Source organism: Petaurus breviceps, unplaced genomic scaffold (assembly GCF_028583685.1).
Source record: "Petaurus breviceps papuanus isolate PSGF00001 unplaced genomic scaffold, PetGlider_PUasm1.0 37, whole genome shotgun sequence".
Classification (NCBI taxonomy): Eukaryota; Metazoa; Chordata; class Mammalia; order Diprotodontia; family Petauridae; genus Petaurus; species Petaurus breviceps.
In genome coordinates, this window is record NW_027186296.1 from 93,707,370 (window position 1) to 93,734,381 (window position 27,012).

General features: G+C 38.1%; 2 protein-coding genes across 4 annotated transcripts in view; both read right to left on the bottom strand.

The window, feature by feature from the left end:
- Window positions 1-27,012, bottom strand: part of SHTN1 (shootin 1) — a 115,528-nt gene that overhangs the window by 42,048 nt on the left and 46,468 nt on the right. For all 3 annotated transcript variants that reach the window (XM_069099039.1, XM_069099040.1, XM_069099041.1), the window contains exons 6-10: window positions 25,770-25,867; window positions 24,389-24,470; window positions 20,113-20,207; window positions 10,019-10,165; window positions 3,595-3,748 (exon numbers count right to left, since the gene is read on the bottom strand). In XM_069099039.1, coding sequence (XP_068955140.1) covers window positions 3,595-3,748; window positions 10,019-10,165; window positions 20,113-20,207; window positions 24,389-24,470; window positions 25,770-25,867 — 576 coding nt within the window. The remainder of the gene's footprint in view (window positions 1-3,594; window positions 3,749-10,018; window positions 10,166-20,112; window positions 20,208-24,388; window positions 24,471-25,769; window positions 25,868-27,012) is intronic.
- LOC138169518 (transcription initiation factor TFIID subunit 11-like) lies at window positions 260-1,586 on the bottom strand. Its single transcript, XM_069099043.1, has one exon. It carries the CDS (start codon window positions 1,468-1,470, stop codon window positions 817-819), a length of 654 nt encoding a protein of 217 aa, XP_068955144.1. The 5' UTR covers window positions 1,471-1,586; the 3' UTR covers window positions 260-816.

A 27,012-nucleotide genomic window follows, 5' to 3' on the forward strand; every position in this document is an offset into this window, starting at 1 on the left:
ACATAATTGTCTATAATGCATAAGGACCATGCTAGGAACTAGGGGGTGCAGAGGGGGGAAACACAGACTAACTTGGGTTGTTTAAAAAAATGCATAAATAATTACGACACAAGGTAGATAAAAGGGGAGGAAGAGTCTAAACAATGTGCCACAAGAAATACATAGGAAAGGTCCATTTCATCTGGAGGATTAAGTACCTGGAATAGGTGGCACCTGAGCTGGGCTTTGGGAGAAGATAACAATTTATTTATTTGCCAAGTTAAAAAAAAAACATTTTTAATGATCATACACCAAAACCCACAAGATGTTTAATTTTTCACAAGGGCATAAAACCAGTCTATCACTTCACCATTTGCTAACATTGTAAACTAAACTATCAAATTTTACAAGTTACAAATTTCTGGCCTGTTAGCAACGTCCAATCACAAGGAGGCCCAGATGGTAGCAGTTTAAGGGTCCCAATGTCAAACTTGCAAAATAAAGTACTCTTGAGATTAATCAAGAAGATTGCTCCTTAGAAGAATTTTACCCATTTGAAAACAGTACTCTCTGATGATTTGTACAAGGAGTCCATAAATAAGGACGTTAGCAAAGTCTTTTCACTTAGTAAAGTAAGAGTTATCATCATTCATAACCTGAACTAAATGGTCCTAAATCGACGGAAGGCAAAACTCAAAAGTGTCTGCTTCTTCTCTCACGGAGACCTGGGGGCAGATGTTTTTTCACGGTGTCCTCACTGGCTTGGGACAGCAGAGCAACAGTGCACGACACCCCAGGGGGGGGGAAATGGAGGAGTCATTCCTTCTGCTTTGAGACCTAGTGAAAGATGATTTTTTTGTGCTTTGAGTTAGGAATCTGTCCCCGCGACTTCAGCCTTCGAACAGCCTCCCGCATGTGTTTAGGCTGCAAGGGGGGCAGCTCTCCCCATTTCTCGCACACATCCAAAGCTTCTTCTACCACTTCCCCGACGAAGACCTTGGAAATGCCTGACATCGCAATGACGACGTTCTGGGAGACCGAGGTGCCAGTGATGGACTGGATCAGCCGTTTAATAGCGGCCTTGGGGAAGGCTGAACGTCGGTACATTTCGTACCGGTTCAGCTGCTCTTCAGAAAAGGAAGAAACCAGGATCTGCATCTTCTGGATTTCGTCCTCATCTACTTTGTGCTCTTTCTCTTTCCTCTCTTTCGTTTCGATCTTCATCTTCTTGGCCGCAGGAGGAAGTAACGAGTCCTCCCTTCCAGCCCCAATGAAATCCGAGGCTTCCTGGCTCTTGAGCTCGGTGTCTTCGGCCAAAGCCTCCTTGGAGTCCCCGTTCTCCTCGCCGTCTGTGTCCTCCGGGGCCGCGTCGGGCGGCTGGGCAGTTCCCGGGACCGGCTCGGGGGTAGCGGCAGCGGCAACAACAGGCGCCTCGTCCGACGCGGAGCCCTCTCCGGCCTTCTCCGGGGACGACTCAGCTGGATCGTCCATCGCGGCTCGGCGGGGGGCGGAGGAAAGCGCGCAGCCTCTCCGTCAGAGCCGGGAAAACCGCCGAGTCGGGCCGGGCCGGGAGAAAGGACTTCCGGCGGTCGCGTCGCGATGACGACACCCTACGGAGCGTCGGAGGAGCCAGAAAGGATGATGTTTAAGAGAACGAAAAGAAATACGTAGGGACTGCATCTATTGAAAGAGGAGCAGACTACAAAAATCCAGAACGGGAAGGATCCGAGCAGGCAGGAACTAAGAGACAATATGGTTCGAGTATGGAGCACATATGCAAGAGAGAAGAGTAAATAGGGCTAGAAAGGTAGCTGGAGGTAGACTCTGTAAGTCTTGAAATGCCAAGCTAAGGGAACTAATATTTTATCACAAACTCGGTGGAAAGCTAATGAAATGCCCATGCATTGGGAATATCCTTTCAATAGATGTGTGAAAGGGAATTGGAGAGAGAAGAGAATGGAAGCAAAGAGGCCAGTTAGGAGTCTGTTAAAACATTCCAGGAAAGAGATCCTGAAGGGGGGGAAGGGGTCAAGGGGGTGAGAGAGGGGAGGACTGAATAAAACCAGATATTGTGAAGCACGGGATAGTAGTACTGGACCTAGGAAACCCGAGATTAAATTACAGACTTCAGAAATGACCAGATGTGCAGCCATGAGCACATTCCCATTTTGTTGTTTGGTCATGACCCTATTTGGGGTTCTCCTGGCAAGGATACTGGAGTGGTTTGCCATTACCTTCTCCAACTCATTTTACAGATGAGGAAACTGAAGCAAACAGGATTAATTGACTTGCCCAAGGTCACACAGCTAGTAAGTGTCTGAGGCTGGATTTGAACTCAGGAAGAGTCTTCTTCCTGATTCCAAGCCCAGTGCTCAATCTACTGTGCCAGCTGGTTGCCCCTTACCATTGATTAAATATTACTGCAACAGGATCCTATGTCTTTTCCATGGGGTTTAGGAATACTGTATGAAGTATACTGCTGCAAAAATTATGTTAGGATAACTTAATGTGAGATATTTCTACAGTCTAATACAAAAATTTAAAAATCTTCAACAACAACAGACCTCATATGAAACGTTGAAGTAATTATGGAAAGAATCACCTTTCTTTTTTAAAATTTAACATCTGAAAAAAAAATTTATTCCACTGTGTTTGGTGATCCAAATTTTACATGTCCCATGCTATCTTTCTAGTATTTATTGGTTTCCTCACCTGTATAATAAAGGAATTGAGTCTGGTGATTTCTAAGGTTCCTTCCAGCTCTTAGATCCTACACTGTTAAGTTTTGAGGTTACACATGTGGAATACTGTAGAGACAGTGTGGTATAATGGATAGAGAACCAGCTTTGAAGTCAGAAAGATCTGAGTTCAAGTTCTGCTTCTGACCTATGCTACTTGCATGATCCTGGGCAACTACTAATAAGTACTGTATTAATAAGTACTAATAAGAGCTCCTGGAAACAAGCTGCACGTGGTGCATTTGTTAAAAGAGTTTCCTCACTGGAAAATAGAGCCAGACACAAGCATTTATCATACTATGTGCCAGGCACCATGCTAAGCACTGGGGATAAAAAGGCAAAAAAAAGAAAAGAAAAAAACCAAACATCTTGTTCTCTTAAGGAGTTCACAATCTTATGGAAGAGACAATATGCAAACAACTATGTACAAACAATAAATACATATATATACATATATATATGTATTTGATAGATAAATTCCTCATTAATGAAATCACAAATCTAGGCCAAAAAAATGTGGGTTACTGCATGAACTATACTGTTAAGTGTAGTGTTAAGAATATTATTATACACTATGCTGATGGCCACATCCTGTCTTGCTTAGGTTAAAAAAAAAAGGCAAAACACATAGTAGAAAGAAAAGTATTCCCTGACAATGTCTGAAAACCTAAAAAAAAAAAAAATCTTCCAAGTTTGGGATATTTTCAGTTTGTTTCAATTAATTCTTACACCTTAGATAAGAAAGCCCAAAGTTCATGAAAAAAAAGCCCAAGGACTAATAGATAAGACTGTTTCACCAGCCCTTGTAATTCTGTAAATGTAGAACAGTTTTAGCTAAAGGGGGTTAACTGCTAACCTTGAGTCTGCCCAACTTTACCTGAATGCTTTAGATTTTTAGCCCTCTCCTCAGAATTCTGACACTTCAGCTCCAGTTCCTTTTTATCTTCTTCCAGAAGCTCCAGCTGCTGTTTGAGATTATGGATCTCCTTACGGAGTGTCTCATTATCTAGTTGCTCTTCCAATTCTTTAACCTGTAAATTTTAAACATTTTATTTTGTTAGTGTCATCCTTTGGGAGAGAAAACAAAAATGATTGGGTTTTTTTTTTTTAAATTTCACAGTCTGATATACCATGGGATACTAAAAAGTCTACAGATTCTGGATTGAAGATTAGTACAATCAGATCTGAGAATTGAAGGAGATCCCAGTGGCTACCTAATCCAACCTATACACAGAAAGAACTCCCACTATCACCCACTTGACTTGTGGTAGTTTGGTCTCTGTGTGAGGACCTCCAAGGAGGAGGAACTCCCTAATTCTCCAGGCAGTCCATTCCACTTGTGGATGGTTAAGAAATTGTATTTTTTTTTTCTGAAAATAAACCTCAATTGGCCTCTTTGTAACTCTTTCCCCTTTGCTCCTAGTTCTGTGCCCCACCTCCCCAGGGCCAAATAGAAGGAGTCTAATCTCCGATTTACACAGTATTCTTTCAAATACTTGATGCCAGCTTCCATATCTCTCTTAATCTACTCTTCTCCAGGCTAAACAGGTGTACTTCCTTCACTTGATTCTTTTATATCACGAAGTCCTTCACCATCCTTGGCACCCTCCTCTGTACACTCTCCAATTGATCAATATCCTTCTTAAATTGTGGTGCCCAGAACTGAGAGTGATACTCCAGAAGAGGTCTGATAAGGGTAGGATGAAGTGGGACTATCACTTTCCTATTCCTGGACTCGGTCTCTCAGTGCAATTCAAGACTTCATCAGTTCTCTTGGCTGCTACATCAATCACCCTTGTAACCTGTACTGGCTGTTTTAGTAGTACACCAAACACCAGATCTTTTTCAGAACTGTGTAATCATGCTTCCCCCATCTTATACTTGCCAACTGCACAGTGTAGCTAGATAGTTCAGTATATAGAGGACCAGCCTTGGAGTCAGTAGGAACTGAGTTCAAATGCTGCCTCAGACACTTATTAGCTTTGTGATCCTGGACAAGTCACTTTGTCCCTGTTTGCCTCAGTTTCCTCTTCTATAAAATGGGGATAACAGGACTTACCTCCTAGGATTGTTTTGAGGATCAAATGAGATAATAATTGTAAAGCACTTGGCCCAGCACACAGTAAGCACTATATAAATATTAGCTATTATAATTATTATTTTGAATCCAAGTGCAATACCTTACATTTGACCCTACTGATGTTAGATTGTGTCCAATGCTCTATACTGTCAAGATCCTTGTAAATCCTGACATCTGTTGTGTTATCCATTTTTCTCAGTTTTATGGCATCTTCAAATTTGATAATCACACCATTTATGATTTTATCTAAGCCTCTTATAAAAATGTTAAACAGCACAGCAGCATGGAAGATCCCTGTGCACTTCCCTGGGGACCTCCTGTCATACTGACCTAGAACCATTAATAAGTACTCTTTAGCTCCAATCATATAACCAGCTCTCAATCTATTTAACTCTATTATCATCTATTCCATATCTCTCCATCTTTTCTATAAAAACAGTATGAAATAACTATCAAAAACTGTGCTAAAATATAGGAAACCATTTTCACAGCAATGACCCTCAATGATGAACTTAGAAATCCAGTAAAAAAAAGAAACAAGGTTGGTCTGGGATAACTAGTTCTTATTGAAATTATTCTGACTCTTTGTAATTACCACTTCCCTTTTTCAAACTTCATCAACAATAAGAAATTTACTTAAAAAAAAAAAACTTACCATGCCCAAACAAATGGCATAGTTGAAAATTTACTTAAAGCAGTTAAAGCCCCCCTATTTGGATTCATTTTCTAATAAGGAATCCAGGTATTTTGTAAATTTTCACATCTGAAGTGTATCACTTAAACAACAAGTATTTATTAAATGACTTCTACATGCCAGGGACTGTACTGGTGCTTTGGACACAAAGTGAAAATTCCTGCTCTCGAGGAGGTTTACATTTTATTTTGGGAAGCAACACTGATCCATATAAGTATTTCCAAAATAAGTACAAGGTGGGGCAGCCAGGTAGCACAGCGAGTAAGAGCACCGGCTCCAGTGTTGAGAAGACCTGGAGATCGAATCCCGGGCTCAGACACTTAGCACCCACCCAGAAACACCTGGCTGTGTAACCTTGAGCAAGTTACTTAACCTGGATTGCTTAGGGGCGGACAGGTGGCTCAGCGAGTAAGAGCACCGACTCCAGTGTCGGGACGACCTGGATCAAATCCAGGCTCAGATACTCAGCACCACACCCAGAAATAATAACTGGCCGTGTAACCTTGAGCAAGTTACTTAACCCCAATTGCTTTAAAAAACAAACAAAATAAGTACAAGGTAATTCTAGGAAAGGCTATATTGATCAAGAATAGCTTCGTGTATGAGGTAGGGCTTAAATTACACTTTATTTTTATTCTTTTTGGAGGGCAATTAGGGTTAAGTGACTTGCCCAAAGTCACACGTCTAGTGAGTGTGTTAAGTGTCTGAGGTCACATTTGAACTCAGGTCCTCCTGACTCCAGGGCTGGTGCTCTATTCACTGCACCACCTAGCCCACCCCTTAAATTGCACTTTAAAGGAGCTAGAGATTCTTGATAGGCTCAGTGCATTCCAAGCATGAAAAATAGCCTGTACAAAGTCTATCTCTAGAGATGGGAAATAAAATGCTGTATATGAGGAAGAACAAAAAGGTAGGTCTGACTAGAAGAAAAGTCTGTGAAGGGGAGTAATGTGTAATAAGCCTGGAAAGCTAGGCTGGAGTCAAACTGTGAAACACTTTAAAAGCCAAACCAAGGAGTTAATATTTGATTCTACAAACAGAGAACCAATGTAGTTTATGACTCAGGAGAGTGATTGTTTAGATTTGGGCTTTAGGAATGACACTTTGGCAGCTTATATGGAGGATGGACCAGACAGGGGAAAGATTTGAAATATGAACTTCATTTAGGAGGCTCTTCAATATTCTAGACAAAAGGTGATGAAATCCTGAGCTAGGTGATTTGATGGTAAAGGTCTAGAAAGATCCAGTAAGACTGAAGAGTGCTATGAATTCTTCTAAGAGCATGGACTCAACTACCAACAATACTGCAGTTGTGTGTGAATTGCCTAGGACAAACAATGATTATGATATTGTCTCATTTTGTGATAGTAATTTTCAGGTATGTGCCCTTCTACTGACAGTGAGATAACTTAGAATATTTGATACTGACAAGATGAAACTTTGAGTTGGTTTCTCCACATTTAATTAGCTCTTTGTCAGTTGAGTGCTGGATTTTGTGCCACATAAATGTTTTATTGCTCTTCTGTTGTGTTTTTAATCCTGTGGTTTTTAAGAATGGATACGACTCCAGACAAAAATGAAAAAAGGAATATAGCTCTTAAAGAGCACACTTTGACGACTGATAGAGATATTGAAGTGGCTGTAGATATGGAGAAGTCAAATGTTTTAAGGATCATTCAAGTTCACAACGAAGCAGGATTAGTTGCACTGAGCTGGAATGTAAAGTATGATAGAAAATGAAAAACAATGCCAAGAGCTGACAAACTGAAAAACAATCTAATCTTCAGAAAGACCTGGCAGGTAGCTAAGTGGCACAGTGGATAGTGTTAAGCCTGTAGTTAGGAGGATCTGAGTTCAAATATGACGTCAGACACACTAGCTAAGTGACCCTGGGTAAATCACTTGACCTGTGTCGGCCTCATTTTCCTCAGCTATAAAATGGAGGTCATAATATCATTTCTCTCCCAGAGTTGTTGTGAAGATTAAACTGGATTACATAGCTAAATTGCTTGGAATAGTATGTGGCACATAGTAAGTGCTAATTAAATGTTCATTCTCTTCCCATCCTTAGAAGTGTGGTTAGTATTCCCTCTGAAAGGCAGCACAAGCTTCTTTTTTTTATTTTTGAGGGGGGAAGGTAGGGTAATTGGGGTTAAGTGACTTGCCCAAGCTCACACGGATAGTTTTGTGTTAAGTGTCTGAGGCAGAATTTGAACTCCAGGGCTGGTGCTCTATTCACTGTGCCACCTAGCCACCCCTCAGCACAAGTTTCTTGAAGTTGGAAGAATAATGAGAGGAAAAACAACCTAATAGTTGCTTACCACCACTATGAAGAAAAAACACTTATGAGCAATACAGTTTAGAGCTGGGAGTACTGAAGCTTGGAAAGAGGTCGTTTTTTTACTCATGAGACTTTTTAAATTCAATACTTTATCAAAACTGTTACCAGAAGTCCAAATGATCCTGTAAGACTATCAAACATACACAATCAAAGACTGTTTGAGAAATTTTTAAAATTTCCAGTCAGAAAAACTTCTAGGATCTGAAAGTTTAGCCCTTATTAAGGGAATGACGGACTCTGATAAATACAATGATATTCTGAGACATAGAACTTATCTGGAATTACATAAATTCTTAAATGGAGATAGAATCCTGCAACATGGACTTTGAACCATGCCACACATCATGAAAGGTTAAGAAATTTAACAAAGACACGAAAATAAATTTCCTCCTCAAATGACCTTGGAATTCAACTGACTAAAACCCAATTGAAAATGGACTATTTGTCAGAGGGATACTTAATATTAAACGTGATTTTTAAAAATGTGGTTTCATGATGAAGAATAAAAGATGTGTCTTCATCTGGCAAATTTAATGACATATCATGTAAATCAGGTGGCTACCATATAATCTTACAGATTAACATACACATAAAAAGTCACAGATAAAAAAGAGAGGATTCAAATATACCAAAATATTTATAGCAGCACTTTTTGGGTTAATAAAAAATTGGAAAGAAAACATATGCCCATTCACTAGAAAATGGCTAAACAAGTTGTGGTACATGAATGTCATGGAATATTAATGTGCTTTAAAAAAAGATTAAATGATAAATACAGAGAACCTTTAAAAACTTTATGAATTTATGAAACATGAAGTAAATAGAACCAGGAAAACAACAGACAGAATGACGATTACAAGGTAAATAGAAATTCAAAGAACTACAAAACAATAAAAACTAAATAGGGAAATATTATAATGAATAAAAAAGAGATGCAAAAAAGACACCTCCTCTCCCCCAATCTTTTGTAAGAAGTAGAGGCTCCACGGTTGTGACATATTGTATATAATGTTAAATATTTTTAATGTACTAATTGATTTTGTTGAAATTCTTTTTCTTTTTTTTTTTTTTAAATCTTCATTATATGGGATGATCCTTGGTAGGGTAGAGGGGAAGAAATACAAAAAGGAAACATAGGCAATATAAAAACAAAAGATATCATTAAATATCTATTTTAAAATATTTTTAAAGATGGAAAAAATTCTAAGGTTAACTGTATGTCAACCAATGTATGTCACTTTATCCCAAAAAATTCATAGACAGTTGTACCCAAGTAGATTAATTTAATTCTATCCCTCTACCCTAACCCTTCCAAGGATTATTTTGTAAAAATATCAGCACTCCCCCAAAATAAAATAAAATAAAAAACAACCCTGCAATCGTTATTCAATAGAGGGGCCGGGTAAGCATTAACAAATAACATCTTATAAACCCTTTCCTCCCTCCATCCCCGACTCTACCCCCAAACATTTTAAGTGCTGCCAGTGTGAATGTAATTTTTCTAAAGCAGATATTTTAATTTTAAAGTCCTTGTTCCACCTCTTTCTGTCTCTCCTCTCCCACTTCCTCTCTCTCCAGCTACTACAATGACTATCCTTTCCTGCTTGAAGCCTCCAGTTCCCTATGGGTAGGCTATGTTGGCTTGAATGGCACACTGAAAGAACCACTCACCAACTCTTTAAATGTATACAATTTGGGCTAGTTGACAAAACTAGCCTTTCTATAAGCAAGCAATTACTATTCCCATGGGTCTCTTTTCCTCCCTGTGAAAGTTAGGGAATAAAGCTTCAGTATTCCCTAAAAATAAATTTTGAGAATACTGTTCACTTTACTTCAAAACCCAAGACATACAATCAACTCTCAATTATCCAGGTTCTGCATTATCTATTCCTCTTACAAATTCTGCTTCCTTCCCTTGCTCCTTCCTATCTTTTACCATTCATTCGAACTTTAAATACTGTGTGTCTTTTAGTTCAATTTGGTAATTTTTTTTTTTTTGGTCAAGGCTGGCTGCAAGAAGACAGAAACCAATGAATAACGTGAAGTGTAGAATTATATACGTGGACTTTATTCATCCATTCTGTGCTGAACTCTCAGAACAAATAATCAATAACTAGCTGACTGTGTTTAAATTTAAAAGAAAAAATGTTTTTTTTAAAGTCTTCTGAAAGAAAATCTAGCTTTACCTTTTGTTGATGTTGAATTCTCTCTTCTTCTAAGATCTGGGTGAGTTTTGCATTTTCCTCTAATGCTTTCAAAAGCTGCTGGTCAGGGGCCGAGCTCTGCAGCAGAAGGTGGCTTTGTCTCTTAAGCTTGTTTTGTTCAATGAACATCTGCAAAAGTTAATAACAAAGAAATAGACAAACTGTTCCACTTAGATCTCCAAGTGCAACTTGATGAAAAGAAAAAGAAAGGCCCATTGAATTTTCATTTCCAGGGTAGGTAAAGGAATACATCTTAAAGGCTCTTTAGCTGAGCTAAGATGCTAGGGGAAAAAAAAAACAGCATTTAGCGCAGCCGAATAAATACATTACCAAAAAATATCCTAGACAATTTTTGGGGGACCACTATGTATTTCCTCCTACAAAGATTACAACAGTAGTTGGCTGGAGTGAAAATGATTTTTTCTTTTTTACTTAACTAATTTTTTCACCCTATACATGTAAGCAGGAGGGTGACCCCAGGGTCAGATTTTTCAAACTCTGAAATTAGGCTGATTTTTCTGGATTAGTATTCCAGTCTTCAAGTACTCTATGTCACATGTTCCATAATCACATCTAGATATACTCTTACTTTTTCCCCAAGAAGCGCAAAGATTTACCACAATCCTCCAATTAGATATGATCCTAAAATGTGATCACCTATTGAGGCCACTCTCCTCCTTCTTCCTTTCCCTTTCAAGGACAGGGCATGAGAATAACCTATTAGCACTAAAATCACTGCCAAGGGAACACAAACCAGCAGGTGGCATAGAGCCTAGCAAACAGCAGACATTTGCTGAATGACTGAATAAATAATACAGGGTGCAAGCTCCTTGAGGACAGGGGCCATGTGCTCTTCTTCTGTATTTGAGCTGGCCCTAAGTATCAAGAGACATAGCAGCACTTAATTAATGATTCTTAAGTGAATCAGGGACAGGGACGGGCAATAATGATTTCGCTTTGCCTGGAAAACAAAACATATCAATTCCACCATCTGTAGGAACTAGAGGCAGGAACAACATGAATGCCGCCGATCTGCTCTTTGGAAGCATGTGCTTCCACCTGTCAGTCTCTCATGTGTAGAATACACTCAACTAAGATACTTTTTTCATGCAGAAAAATGACAGAACACTATTATTTGCACCCTGATTAATTTTCAGAGCTTGGCATTCACAAACAGCAACATCAGCTGCAGGGAAGCCTGGCATAGCCTGTCATCCAGCATTATTTTGTAAAATGTGTGCATTTAAAGCCTTAGGACACTTGATTTCCTATAGGACTCACTGCCTGTATTATTTATTGGCACTAAGCATATGCCATGAGAGGCAGAGCAGTATAATGGACAGAGTGCTAAATTTCAGGTCAGACCTGAAGTTGAATCCTGGCCCTGCTACTTATGCCACCTTAGACAAGCCATTTGTCTTTTCTGGGTATCAGTTTCCTCATTCGTGAAAATGAGAGGTCTGGATTTAAAAGCAATAGAGCGCCAGGCCTGGATTCTGCAAGACCTGAGTTCAAATTCTGCCTCAGACACTCATTAGCTGTGTGACACTGGGCAAGTCACTTAATCCCTGTTTTCCTCAGTTTCCTCATCTGTAAAATGTGGATGACAGTAGTACCTATCCTAGGGCTATTGTGAAAATCAAATGAGATAAAATTGTAAAACACTTTTAAAAAGTGCCTGGCACATAGTAAGCACTATGTGTTAGCTATTAACATTATTATTATTACATTATTGCGGCCTCTGGGAGCACAGGGAGCCTGTCTTGACACTTCTTCATGGGATATCCCATGGTCCCAATTATTGTGTAGGTACTGAGTAAATATTTGTTGACTGAGTAGTGGAGAAGAAATCTCAAAGAAGGCCACTATTTGTAGCTGAGTGACTCTGGGTAAGAAACTTTGGGGTATTTCCTTCTCCTGTTAGACTTTAAGCTCCCCAAGGGTGGGGACTCTCTTTTGCCTTTCTTTGTACCCCAAAATCTTAGCACAGTGCCCAACATGTAGTAGGCACTTAATATGTTTACTGACTTTCTTTAATGGATCCACTAGGATTAGGTTCAATCGCGATTCAACAAAATTTACAAAGTGGCTTTTGTATACAGTGTTAAGACCTAGCTCCTGAACTCAATAATTTGCATTCTAATTATATCTAGCTTTGAAGCAGCTAGGTAGCTCAGTAGATGGAGTGAGTACAGGAGTAAGGAAGACTCGAGTTCAAATCTTATTTCAGATACTTACTAGCTATGTGATCCTAGACAAATCACTTAAACTTTCAGTTCCTCAGTTTCCTTATCTGTAAAATGGAGATGGTAGTAGCACCTACCTCACAGAGTTGTTGTGAAGATCAAATGAGTTAACACATGCACAGTTCTTTGCAAACTTTAAAGTACTATATAAATGTTAACTGTTACGGTTGAACAGAAGGGGAAAAATAGGATGTATACACAAGAAACTACACGAAACAGTAACATACAGGAAGTGCATTATGGAGACACAAGCAAAAAGCTACATGAGACTGCAGGGAGGAGAAGGTAAAGTCATCGATACCTGGAAGGATGAGGGGTATGGCCCTGAAAGAGATGGCAATGGAGAGGAATTGTAAGAGATGGAAGTGGAACGACAGGATGCAGGCACAGGGAGCCTCGAGCATAAGTCAGGGAGGCAAAAAAGTGTGGTGAGGGGAGGGGGATGAGAGGCACAGAATACGAGAAGGGAAGAATGTGAGAAAGTTAGAGGAAGTGGTACTAGATTATAAAAGGGCTTGAATACCACGCTAAGGAACTTTACTCAGAAGGCAGAAGGGAGTCGCTGAAAGGTTCTGAGCAGAAGAATACAGCGAGATCTATGTAAGGACCAGACCTAGAGAGGTCTGTTGAGAAATAATTTGAATTATGAAGGGTTGGCTCAGGGTCAACTGAGCAAAACCACTCCCTTAAGACTCAAAGGGCAAGAAGCATGATTTATCTCTATCCAGGCACTGATGTAGTTTGTTAAATCATTTCATGCTTCTCTTCTTCATCATTCTTCCTTTCCGGATACTTCACTGGGTGTCCTCACAACACTAACATTGTTTTTCCCATATGAGGTTGTCAAATATATATATATATGGATATAGATATAGATATAGATATATGTATAAACATACATACACACTATACTACACTACAAAGACCTACTCCATTTGAATCTAGTAGGAGAAATAAAACATATATATCAAATGAGATCTGTTTTCTTGCTTGTATATGCCCCATTAGGATGTAAACATCCTGAGGGCAGGGACTATGGTTCATTTCTGTTTTTATCAGCCTAATAGCTAGCAGAGGGCTTTGCCCGGAGAAGATCCTTTACAAACACCTGCAGACTACAATATTTAGTATATGACTAAGTGTCAGGTGAATGGGACAAACAGTGGGCGTTAAGGGACTAGTCAAGAGGAAGAGATCTGTGTGGGCTAGGAGGGAGAAACGCTTGGGGTTTATAATTTTTACAGGGAATAGCAAGGCAGATTTTGACAGGGAAGGGAATTCCAAGAAGGAGGAAATGTACAATCAAAAACTAGAGGTATATGCCACAAAAAATATAGTCCCTTTCAGGATTAGTAATTGTGTGACCTCTGGTAATTTCTCTGAGTTTAAGTTTCCTTCTCTATAAAATGAGGATAATACCACCACTTGCCCAAACAACTTCTCAAGGGTATCATTAGGATCAAAGGAGATAATGCTTGTGAAAGTGCTTTGTCAATAATAAAGCAAATTTATACAAATCTGTACAAATATAAAGAACTATTATTAATGTCAACATTACTATTGCAAACAATTATGCAAAATGAGGCATGCATGGCCTGGAATTCATTCCTTATATTCATCTCTCAGAATTCCTAGTTTTCTTCAAGGCTTCACTTCTATATGGAGCTTTTCTTGATTCTCTCCAAGCTGCTAGTGCCTTTCCAGGTATAGAGCACTAGACCTAAATTTAAGAAGACCTAAGTTCAAAACTAGTTTCATCCACTTACTAGCTGTGTGACTCTGGTCAAATCACTTAACTTCATTGTGCTTCAGCTTCCTCACCTGTAAAATGAGGAATAATAATGACCTCGCAGGTTGCTGTGAGGCCTAAATGAGATAATATTTATAAAGTACTTTGCAAACTTCGAGTTTCTCTATAAATGTTAATTTGTATTATTATTATTTCTACCTATATATCTCTATGTTGTTTCCCCCAGCCATATTTTAAGCTTCTTATAGGAAGGTATTGTTTCACTTCATAAATATTTGTTCATATTAGCTAGCACATAGACAATCTAATTATTAGGTGATAAAGGCATCTTCCAACAAAAAGTCTGAAAGATGTATTGAAAATTCAATGAACAAATTTTCAAATCTTAATACAGTCCAAAAGAAACAGAAAGGTGAGTTAGGGGGCTCATTACATGCTCTGAGTCGCATATTTTCTATTACTAGGTTATTTCTTGTTTATTCTATTACTAGGTTATTTCTTGTTTATTTTTTCCCCTTATGCTACTTTCAGTCTTATTGTATCTTTAAAAAAAAAGAGAAAGAGATTAACTATCACAATAAAGTATATTTGCCCTAGATTCATAAAAATGTTTAAGATAATATCTTGGGGTTTTTGTTTTTTAATGTTCAGCACTAATGCAAGTATCACTGCTACTGGTAATATTAAATGCCTCTGTTCCTGTTCTCCCATCCCCGTCTCACATTTCCATTTTGCTCTCTCACTGGGGTTAACATGCTAATGTTGTTATCACCACCAATAAATATTTATTACAGACTTGCTACATGCATGGAAGAATAGCTAATTCATTTTCTTATTCTTTGTGGAATCTTGCCCCTTCCATCTCTCCTCTCCACTACTACCATGACCTTCAAAGTCTTCCACAAGCAGCTTTGTATTCTAACAGTTCTAATAAAGAATGGATGGGAAACTTAAAATGTCTCTCAAAATATGACCCTGGCATTCAACCTTTTCACTTTAGCAGTATAGGTATATTCATGCTGGTATCTCCTTCCCACCCCACCCCCCACCACTCCATTGCTTATTTATGTCCATTATTCATACTCTTACAGCTTTTTCCCCCAGAGGGCTCTGACACACTTTGGTTCCTTTCTTTCCCCCCACAGTAATAAAATGACAATATTTACTTACCTTTCATTAGAGTTACTGAAAGAAACGAATCATAATGCTTTGAGGTAGATCATCTTCGATTAAACCTTTTCCAGAACACAAAGGCAGGATAATGACATTTAAGCTTGGATAAGCTATTTCACCAAAACAGAAAATGATTTTCAAATGTCATCCTTATAACCCTGATTCTTTGGCTTCCTTCCACTTCTTTTCAATCAGAGCTTTCTTTCTTTCCCTTCAATCAATCAATCCAAATAATTTATTAAATGCCAACCAAATGCTAAGCATGAGGGATATAAAGTCTAAAGTGAATTAGTCCTTGCTCTCAAGGAGTTTATATTCTAGGGGGAAACAACATGTATATGTGCAGGTCTATTAAAAATAAATAGCAGGTGATTTTGTGGGGAGAGAGGAAGTTCAGGAAGTGTTTTATGTAAAAAGTGATGCTTGCACTAAATCTTGGAGAAAGCTAGAGATTCTAAGAAGCAAAGAAAAAGGAAGGGGGAAGGGAAGGTAAACAATCTGTACAGATCCATGAAGACAGGGAAGAGTATAATGTATGAAAAACAGAAAAAAGGGCAGTTTGGCCAGACTAAGGAGGCCATGAAGTCAAAAAGCAGCATTTATTCAGCCCCTACTATGAGCCAGGCACTGACTGTGCTGAATGTAGGCATACAAAAAAAGACAAAAAAAAACAACAACCCAAAATCAACAAACAAAAACCCCAGTCTCTGCTCTCAAGGAGCTCACAGTCTAATGGAGGAAAGCAATTTATAAGAAGACTGAAAAGATAGATTAGGGCCAGTTCCTGAAAGGCTTTAAATGTCAAGCAGAGGAGTATATATTTGATCCTAGAGGTAATAAGAAACCATTGACATTGAATAATGGAACTGACATGATCAGACATGCACTTTAGGAAAGTCACTGACTGCAGTGTGGAAGATGGCCCAGAGAAAGGGAAGGAAAAAGGCAGGGAAAATTATTAAAAGGCAACTGGAATAGTCCAGGCCAGAGGTAATGAGAATCCAAACTGAGGTGGTGGCTGGGTGAGTAGAAAGAAAGAGGTGGATTCTTTTTTTTTTCAATTTCTCTGGATTTATTCTTAATGTCCGTCTGTTTCTGTGCCCATGCTAATCCCATTTATCACCTTCACAACAATCCCAGCTTCCACCAATACTTCCTAGTGATGATGGCAGAGTCACTGTGTTAGACTCCCCATTACCCAGACCCAGAGGGGTGGATTATTGTGGAGGAAGAAACAAAAAGATTTTGCACAACTGATTAACTATATGCAGTGGGGCAGACTGAGGAACTAGAGATGATACTAACTGGAATTCACGTGACTGGAAAGATGGTAGTGCCCTAGACATAAATAAGGAAGGGCAGAAGAAGAGTGAGTTTTACAGGGAAATAGATTTCGTATTCTTTTGGATATGTGGAATTTGAAATGACTAATAAACTATCTAGTCTGAAAAAGTGGCTCTGAACTCAAGAGAGAGATAAATACCTTGGAGTATTTGCATTCAGATGATTATTAAACCCTTGAGAGGTGATGAAGTCACCAAATGAAGACAGAGAAAGGAAAAGAAACACCGGGACAGAACCTTTGAGTATGTACTAGCACGTAGCTAGGGAATACGAGAGAGAATAATCCAGCAAAGGAGACAAAGAAGATGCTGTGAGACAGTGAGAGGAAAGCAGCATCTGGACCGCTTACAGAGGAGCGAACATCCAGGAGGTGAGGGCAGTTAACAATGGCAAACTTTGCTCAGAGGTCAAGGATGAAGATTGAAAAGAAGTCATGAGGTTTTCTAAAAAAAGATACTCCTTCCGCTGTTACCCTTTAAATAGCTTCTGTAAGTTCCACAGTGTGATACACAGATTCAGGAGACCACATGTAAAGGAACCTTACTCCAGTCACTTACATCCGTCATTTCAAAGGGACAACAGGACTAAGAGCCATAGTATTTAAACATTGTAACTGTCTTTCCTAGTCCTCCATTTGCTCTGTGATGACTTCTTCTCTTACTTCTCTTCTTCCTAACTCCTACGTAGGGGTTGTTAGCCTGGGCTCTGTAACACTGGATTTTTAAAAACACATTTTGATAACTATTCAAATAGAACTGGTTTTTCCTATGTCTTTTACATGCTGAGGAGAGGTCTATAAGCTTCACCAGATTGTCAAAAGGGTCCACGATACAGAAAAGCTGCTGTAAATGTTGGATTTCCCCAGTCGGCTGACTTTGACCTTCCTTTTTTCTCTCATCTTGGTGAGTTGATATCCTCCAACTTCTACTGTCAATTTGGCAGATGACTATTAAATCTAAGTCTAGTTCTAACCTTTCTACAAAGCTCTAGATCTGAATTTTGAACTATCTCTTCATCATACAGACACTTCAATTCAACATGCCCAGAACTCATCATCTTTCTACCCAAACCTGAATTTCCTCCTTAATTTCTCTTTTTCTATTAAGGGTATTATTACTCTTCCATATTCCCATCTTAATACCATTTTTGAGAGTTATCTCTTTCCTACAACAAACAGGTATCAAGCATTACAACTTTTACCTTCAAAATACCTTCCACATCTACCCCATTTCCATGCTCTTCACCACTTCTCCAATCCAGGTCTTCATTATCTCTCATCTAAGAAAATATAATCACTCCTAGAGAAACCATTAGACTCCAATCTCTCCTCATTTCAAGCCATCCTACACAGCAATGCCAGCTGAATATCCACTTTGCACAAGTATGATTACGTCTTTTGCGCTGCTTAAAAAAAATCTTTGGGGGTGGTTAGGTGGTGCAGTGAATAGAGCATGAGCCCTGGAGTCAAGAGGTCCTGAGTTCAAATCCAGCCTCAGACACTTAACACAAAAACTAGCCGTGTGACCTTGGGCAAGTCACTTAACCCCAATTGCCTTCCAAAAAGCAATAAATAAATAAATGATAAAAAATAAAAAAATCTTTGCTGATTCTTGCTTACTTCAAATGTAGGATCACAGATTGAGAGTGAGAAGGATCCTTAGAATCTATATGTAGTCCAATCCTTCTTATATTATAGGTGAGGAAACTGAGGCCTGAAGAACTTAAGTGATTTGCCCAATTCATGCTGCCAAAATCTCAAAATGCTTTTCTGCCAGCCTCAATTCTCAAGTCCCAATTATAGTTGCATTTATCACAAACCTAATGACAACAGAAGTAGTACATGTTCCTGTGTATGCAGTAAGGCTGTATCTTCAATGTAAAGTGTGCCACTGAGGTAGAACCCAGGTCCTCTGACTACAAATGCAACATTCTTTCCAGGAGACCATTTAAGGCCATCCAGAATCCCAGGTTTGACCCACAATTCCATCTTTGTTTCATGTTGCTCCTACCTCACATATATCTACATCTAAGTCAAACTGGAGCTGACCTTTCCACATACCTGCCTCGTGGTTTTGTTTTTTTTTTAACCTCTTTAGGCCTCTGTTCAAACTTTTCCCTCTTCCTGGAATGTGTTCTCCCTTTTACCACCTGCTTAAATCCAATCCATATTTCAAGACCCACCTCACATTCCACTCTAGTTAGAAAAGATTTTTTCCCTTCCAAGAGGGTACTATTATTTCAAGTGAAATATTAATTCTAAAGCTATTAGCACAGTGCCTGGCATGTAGTAAGTGCTACATAAATGTTAGCTATTATTATTAGTAAAGCAGGATCATAACAGCACCTACATCAGGTTTGTGAGTATCAAATGAGATAATAAGTATAAAGCACTTGGCACAGTGACTGGCATACAGTAAGTGATGGAGGAAGAGGAGGGGGGGAGGGAAGAAGAGGGGGAAGAGGAGGAGGGGAAAAGAAAAGGGGGGGGGAGGGAGAGGAAGAATAAGGTATGGTGGGATAAGACCTAGACTTGTTGGGAGAGGCCTATATCTGAATCTCACCTCTAGCATTTATTAAATGTGTGATCAAGGACAAGCTACTCATTAGCCCTTCTGAGACTCAGTTTCCTCTTTTGTAAAATAAAGATAAAAAAATACCTGTAGTATTTTTGCACTGGTTTGTTAAGTGAGGAAATACATGCAAACTATCTTACAAAGCTTAAAAAAGCCACCTTTTATTAATACTCTGCTCTAAAGGCCCATAACCCTCTGCACTTCTCTCATGTACTTATGTTATTTGTACATCTGTCTTATCCCCCTACTAAACTGTATTCTATCTAAAGGCAAATGGAGCTCTTTGACTCTTTTATGTTCTTCTCTTCCTCAGTACTCTGTAATCAATCAATAAGCATTTTTTAGGTGCCTTCTATGTACCAGGCAAGGAAAGGCAAAAGACAGTCCCTATTCACAAGGAGCCCACTGCCTAATGAGAGAGACCGACATGCACACGACTGTGTACAAACAGGCTACACAGAGGTAAACAACAAAGCGAACATAGAAGGTCTGCTGAATGAACGAATGATGAGATGAGTCAGCGACTTGAACAGCGTGCAGACCAAAGGATCTCCATCAAAGTGCTGCTTGCTAGGGCCCTCTTATCTCGAAGGTAAGAAGACAACCATCACAACTGGGCAGTGAGCGGGATAGTGGATGTACATCAGGGCAACACTCCAAAGCAAGTGGAAGAACCGCCTGACATAAAGACAGCATTGTGGAGTAACTGAAAAGAAGCATGGGGACAGAGATCCTTTATCATCCTGCCTTGTCTACAGAGAAGCGTACCTCAAATTCCCAAGGCTATCTGAAGCTTCCTGACAACCTGGCTCTGGGTGTTCCAGTCTTCAAGCCCTATACTCGGGTGGGGCATTAGCAGATGATGAATTTTATGTGCAGTGATCTATCCTACCTCAGAAAGTTGAACTGAAGAGTCATTGGCAAAGACCTTTGTTGATTTTGTTTTGTTTTAAAACCAGCCTCAGTTTTGCTTTCATAAGCCACACTCACCTCCTGTGCAAATGTCTCAGCTTTTTTCCGAAGATCCTTTTCCAATTCAAGGTTTACCTGCATTTCTTCATACTCTTCCACTGCTAGTATGGACACTGTTAAAAGGATGAGGATAGGATCATAATTAAGAAGCTTATTGCGTATGTGTTTAATAAGGTAGGCGGGGGAACAGTGAGTAGAACATTGGGCCTGGAATCTGGAAGACCCGAGTTCAAATCCACCCTCAGACATATACAAGTTGAGTGACGTTAGGTGAGTCACTTAGCCTTTGTTTTAGTTTTCCTCATTTGTAAAATGGGGGTAATGGCAGCACTTGCCTTTCAGGATTGTTGTGAGGATCAAATAAGATATTACATTTTGAAAACCTTAAAAAGCTATAAATGTTAGCTATTATTTTGTCATAGATGCAGATCATTAGATCTGAATAAAGAAGATTTGTTTTATATACTGATATGACTTTGTATAAATAGATGACTTCATTTCCCAGATCCTCGGTTTCCCCATTTGAAAAATTTGAGGGCTGAATTAGATGATCTATAAGGATCCTTGAGCTATCCCAGGGGACAGTTTTAAATAATGTGGCATGTTACAGTACAAACAAGGAGAAAATCAGAAGTGACCAAAAGGATGTCATAAAAGAAATGAATGACTGGGAAAAAAAAGATGGGCTATCCCCAAGTCAAGAACAAGGAATAAATGGTGGACAATCTATATGGCTTCATTGATAGACACAAGAATTGCACAGAAGAGGCAAGAATGGATGGGCTGTGGTACCCACATCAATGAGATGACAGATTCAGGAGTACTGGTATGTTTTAGACAAGAAAGGAAGGACTGTGAACTTCACAAACTTAGGACACAAGCCTTTGAGGTTTACACTAACTGATACCATTAGAAAAAGCACATTGGAAAACATCAGACCAATTCATTTGCCTCCTTTTAAATTGTGTCATATTTTGTTAAAATGCAATGGTGATGGAAGGGAGGGAGCAATGATACTGACAGATATAAGCGTAATACAGGGAGGCGCTCTGTTCACTTTCTCGTCCTCTTTTGCCAGGGTGCCTCAATCTTAACCCACCAGTCATATCAATAAAATATATATATATATATTTTTTAAAGAGCTCTCTTAATAATTGCTTTCACTCACTGCTCTGTCGATGCACTTCAGTCCTAACTGGCTAAGGACTGGTTTCCAGCATAATGACATAGAATTTCAAACTCCATACTCTATAAATCCTCTGCCTCCTTGGACAAAAGCCTAACAGCCTTATGGTAGTAAAGCAAAATAAGTGGCACTTTGTGATGTGGATTACAGGTCACTGAGAGTCAACTGATTTTTCATCACATTTTAAAAAGAAACTTTATTAACAAGACAAAAACTATTTAAGACAATTTTAAGGCCTACAGTCAAAGTCTCCCTTCCATGGCAAGACACTATAGTAAAAAAGGTGAGCTGTGAGATATCCCCTGACTTTTATTAAAGGAAATTATTCTCTATGAGTCATCTAATGTCAGCATTATTAACCCTTCATAACAATGATTTTTTTAAAAAACTGTATTACTATCACAAAAAATAATATAAGGCTCAGGGAGTAATTTTTTGAAAAACTCAGTATGGTCCTTGAAGAAAATAGGCATAATACTTAGGGTGATATATTATCTTTGCGCCTCAAGTTTTTGGTATCTATAAAATGGTAGGGAGGGTAAGTAGCATGCTACAAAGAAGATGAGATGGACCAGATGAACTCTAAGACTCCTGCAAAATCTAAAATCTTATGTTCCTACAATAAAATGAATAATATAACTTAACACTAGTATTTGGCTTCTTAAGGGTTTTACAGATTAACAGCTAATGATGTTTTTATGGGTTGCTGGGATATCTGCAACCTAATGGCAAAGATTCTTTACAATCCTCGTAGAAACTGAATTTAATCACTGGAAACCCAGCTAGTGTGAGCTCCTTGAAATCGGGATGGTTTTTGATTTCTTGTTATCTCTGGTACTTGACACTATTCCTAGAACTTAGATACTTAGCTAATTGACTAAATATCTACTACTACAACTAGCAACAGCAGCCAAAGCTGACATGGATATATCATGCAAAAGTCTGCAAATGTTTGAATACATTCTATTACCTCAACTTCTGACACATATGGCCTGTGACCTGGTAATTCACATAATGTCTAAGTGTCATCCATAACAGTGTAAGATTGTAAGCTATGTTGGTGATCTGCATTGGTGGAGGCTTTTTCCTCACTCAAAGTTCTCTTTATTGATGAAATTAAAGGTCCAGTCCTCCCTCCCCCCGCCATTAAAAAAATTAGTCCTTACAGAAATTATAATGAGTTAATATTACCATTTTACAGATAAAGAAACTGAGGCTCAACAGTTAAGTAACCTCTTACCCATGGTCACACAACTAAGTAAATATCAGAGGTAGGATTTGAACCCAAATCTTAGGACAACACTATCTCAACTATGTTACATTTATTCCTTTTGCAGAAGAAACAGACATAAAAGTTCTGTCTAGAACTCACATAAAAATGGGCACTATCCAAGGCAGCAAGTAATTACAGTTATTCCTTCCACATCGAAACTTTCCTTTCCCCATCATGGTTTTGATATATCGCAGGTTGGCACAAGAAATTAAATGGGAATTTTGGGGGAGTTTAGCAAAAGGTGCAGGTGACACACAAAGGCCAGCAGACAACACAGAGCCTATGTCCAAATACTTAACCCAAATTTTATAATAAGGTACTGTAAACACTCCATAAAAGAAAAAGAAAAAATTCAGACTGCTCTTATACGAAGGGAGGGCCAAAAACCTTATGTGGATTTTCCAGATCATAGGGGAACCATACCCCTAACCTCTACAATGTGAAAGGAATAATTGTGTATTTTCCATAGATACTACAGTGGAGACAGGAGTGGTATTTAAGTTTAAAAAAAAGATGAATTCAGAATCATTTATTGAAAGCATGGCCACTGTGATAGAAAACATTGAGTAATTGTGGGATGGGCTAATCCTTGAGTTTTTAATTTAAATTTTTTTATTTAATTTTTAATTTAAGCTTTTAAAATGTGTTCAAAGATTTCTTCTGGAAATATAGGAGCAAGGATGGATGTGGTCAACAGCTAATAAGATTCTGCCTTTCAATTCCATCAGAAGCCCTTATAGTATCAAAAAATCTAGTACTGGAAGGGACCTTAAGCTTTAATAGTTCAAAACTGCACTAAGACTTTTGGGATAGCCTATATTCTCTGAATGGAAATATGCAAAATCTTCAAAAGGATTAGTTCATTTGTTTTCATTCGATTTAGTGCTGAAATGGAAAAGAGACCATCTAGTTAGTACAATTCCCTTATTTTTAAAATGAGGCAACTGAGGCACAAAAAGATGAAGTGACTTGCCTATGGTCACAAAGATTCAGTCATAGAACCAGATCTCTTAATTAGACGAAATCCTATACTCATTTCCACTGTAATATGCTGCCCTCCCCTAGCGCATGATATGTTTTCTCAGGCATGGGAGTGGTAGTGTGCAGTCTTCTAATGATGAAAAGAAACAACCCCAAGTAGAAAGCGATCTGGTCATGTATCACTTTTTCTCTAGCAATTTTTAGACTTACACAATTCCCATAAATTCTCTGCTCTCAAAAGCCTAGCTATGCTTAGCTACAAAGACACCCTGTCTCTTGAATAAACAAAATTGGCACCTAAAAAAAGAAGATTTCATATGAATCTCAGTTTCTCATGAGAACGCACTCCTAATTATCCCTAACATACCAGGAATAGAAGAAAAGCAGTGTGTGATACAGTAGTATAATGAATTTGAGATTCTAGGAAAGAAAGCAAGGGGAGGGGGAGTGAGAGAACTCCAGGGGCAGGTGATAACCTGTACCCCCTTAAATGAGGAGTCAGTAGACTTGGGTTCTACCCCTAGGATTCACCATAAATGAATTATGTGGTCCTGGGCAAGTTCTTTTCATTCTCTGGGCCTCAGTTTCTACATCTATAAAATGAATGGGTTGTACCAGACAACCTCTAAGGATCTGCTTAAAATTTTTTTTAAGACTTTATAGGATCTCTTAGTTAAGTACCGGAAGAGGATGCAGATACCAGAAGTACCAGGAGTAGAATTTGAGAATTCATTTCCATTATAAGAGCAAGAATACTAGGGCAACTATTGAAAACAGCATGAGCCAATGATAACAGAAACAAATGAAGTGTAATTATGCACAGCTTTTGGGCTGGGGAAACTGAACATACATACCTCTGTTACATTTTTCCAACACTTTTCTTTGTTCAAGAACTTCGGAATTCAAAACAGCTTTTTCTTGTTTAACTTTATTTACCTAAAAGTTGTGAGATTTTTAGAGGAGAGATAACAGCCAATAGTGTAAAATGAAAGCATATGGTAATGTGTGATTTCTGTTTTACATTCAAGACATATTTATGGCTTCAAATAGATTAATGTATTTTCATCTATAAGAGTTCTTCTCAAAGCCAAACATTAGTAAGACAGTCTTTGTACAGCATCCATTAAGAACTGAAGTCCTATAAAGAATATGTAATTTTCAAATTCTAACTACTGCTCTAGTCACAGAACAAGTTTTTGGTTTTTAGCTCTAGTTCTCTGCATGAGAAACACTGATAATATTTAATGCAAAAATAAAAACCAAGCATCCTACAATGAATACATATGAAATCTAAAACCACCTTCCAGGAATTGTAGGATAGATCATATAGCACGAACCAGGAGTTTGACACAAGCTCAGTCAATTACTATAGTCTCAAAGACAATGTATTGGGAGTTGGAGGCATTTGAAGCTTGTAGAGGTAGAAAATCTCAGATCTTTGAAGTATTGAAGATATTATTAATATTATGATGGAAAAATCTATATTTTAATTTGGTTTGAATGAATAATTTACTCTACTCAATATCCATCTCTAGAGTCCTATATAAAACAATATTTTCCCTGTTCATACTGGCTTTCTTTTAAAGAACCAATGACAAGACAGCAAAATAATCCCATGGAACTAGCCGCTGGATTGAAAAACTTCGAGAACCATTTAGACCACTCCCTCATCATTCTTTAAGTTGGGAATTTGTGCTAGGTTTAAAGATATTCAAAGAAAAGGAAGAATTCCCTCAAATGCCTTAGACAATATAGTCTATTTAGATAAAACACTGGAAATGGAGCCAGGACAACTGAATGTTAGCTATGGGTGGCCTACTAACTAGCTATCTAATTTTCAGTAAGTTAATTTTCCTCTGGGATACTCAGTTTCTTAATTTGAAGATGAATGGATTCTAGTAGGGCAGGTGGTCTCTAAGGTCCTATTCAGTTCTAATATTGTAATGTCTTGTCTATCCACAAATGACCCTATTAGAATGGGGGAAAAAATGTTGTTTCTGCATCCCTCGATTAAGTTTAAGTTCTAAAGCAAAACATTTAGTCACTCCTCTCTCAATATTACCAGGTGCAATTGCAAGGGGTTTCAGTGGCCATTGACACAAACAGTTAAAGTTAAAAGAACTCAATGTTTATATCAAAGGTAATTGGTTTCATAGTTGACTGGTTTATTTTTTCTTATCCACTTCTAAAAATCCTTTTTAAAAAAAGGCTCCATTTTATTTTTTTAATACATACTTCCTCAATGACTTCAACAAGCTTGGACCTCAGGTTTTCCAGTTCAATAGCCAACGTCTTCTTTTCTTCCTGAACAGATATAATTTGATCTCGAAGCTCTAGATTTTTCAAAGAGAAAAAGATAGAATAAAGAGGAAATAAATGGATATTTTAAATGAAAATAATCAGGTGAAAAGAACCCAAAATACCTGCCCATGTGTTGCATGCAGTCAATGTGATTCCTAAGAGCAAAAGGCAAAGGCAAATTTTTTTGAGCTTTTATTGGGTTGCTCCCACCATAGCGACAGTTACCAAAATTCACACACAATGTATTTGCAAAATATCAAATGCACCAGTCTTTGGTTTCCTTATATCCCACAAAACCGATGTTATGAAAAAAGCATCTGGCATTTTCAAAGTAGATATTTTTTAAAAGCTTCCAGCAAAACCAATTAAGGCATTGTACTAATTTCTTTTTTATTTCTTAGTGGTCATGGGCTCTTGTCACAATACAGTATAAACAAACAACAGGCAGTTTACACTCTGGAAGGTTTGATTTGAAGGAAAAATCCTGAATAGCTGCCAATTTATAGCCCTTCTGACATTATGTGAACTGAGTCAGAATATAACCTAGTTTGATAAAAGGGTTAATGCTAGTAATTTTCCCTTCAGAATTGTTAATGTTTTGTTTCTTAATTTACTTCATATATGTATATATATATATATGTATATACATACACATAATTGTGATATAATGGGTGAAAATTTTTAATTGACACCTGTTGAAATGAAAACACTTTATAAAAAGCAAATGCTAAATATTGTTTTATCTTTAAAGCTGCTTCATTCAGATGTCATGAGAATTGTCAATAAATTAGCTAAAAATATTTGTCTCTATTGCTCTACTGTTTTCCCACTTATTATACCCCTTTTAAGTTCCTGTTCTTGTAGAGAATTCAATTCAGTGCAAAGCAAAGAAATTCAACAAATACTTAAGAATCTACTCTGTGGAAAAGAGCATTAATAAAACTTTTTTTTAAAAAACCTACTATATGTAAGGCATCATGCTAGGCCCTAGGGAGAGAGGCTGGCTTTGTAATTTCATAGGCACAGGAAACTCCTGCAACCAAGACAGTCTGGGACTTTCTCTGTAGCTTATAGTCTTGGAGAACTCTCAGAGCACTAAAAGGTAAAGTCATCTGCCCAGAGTCACACAGCAAATTATATATATATATATATATATATATATATATATATATATATA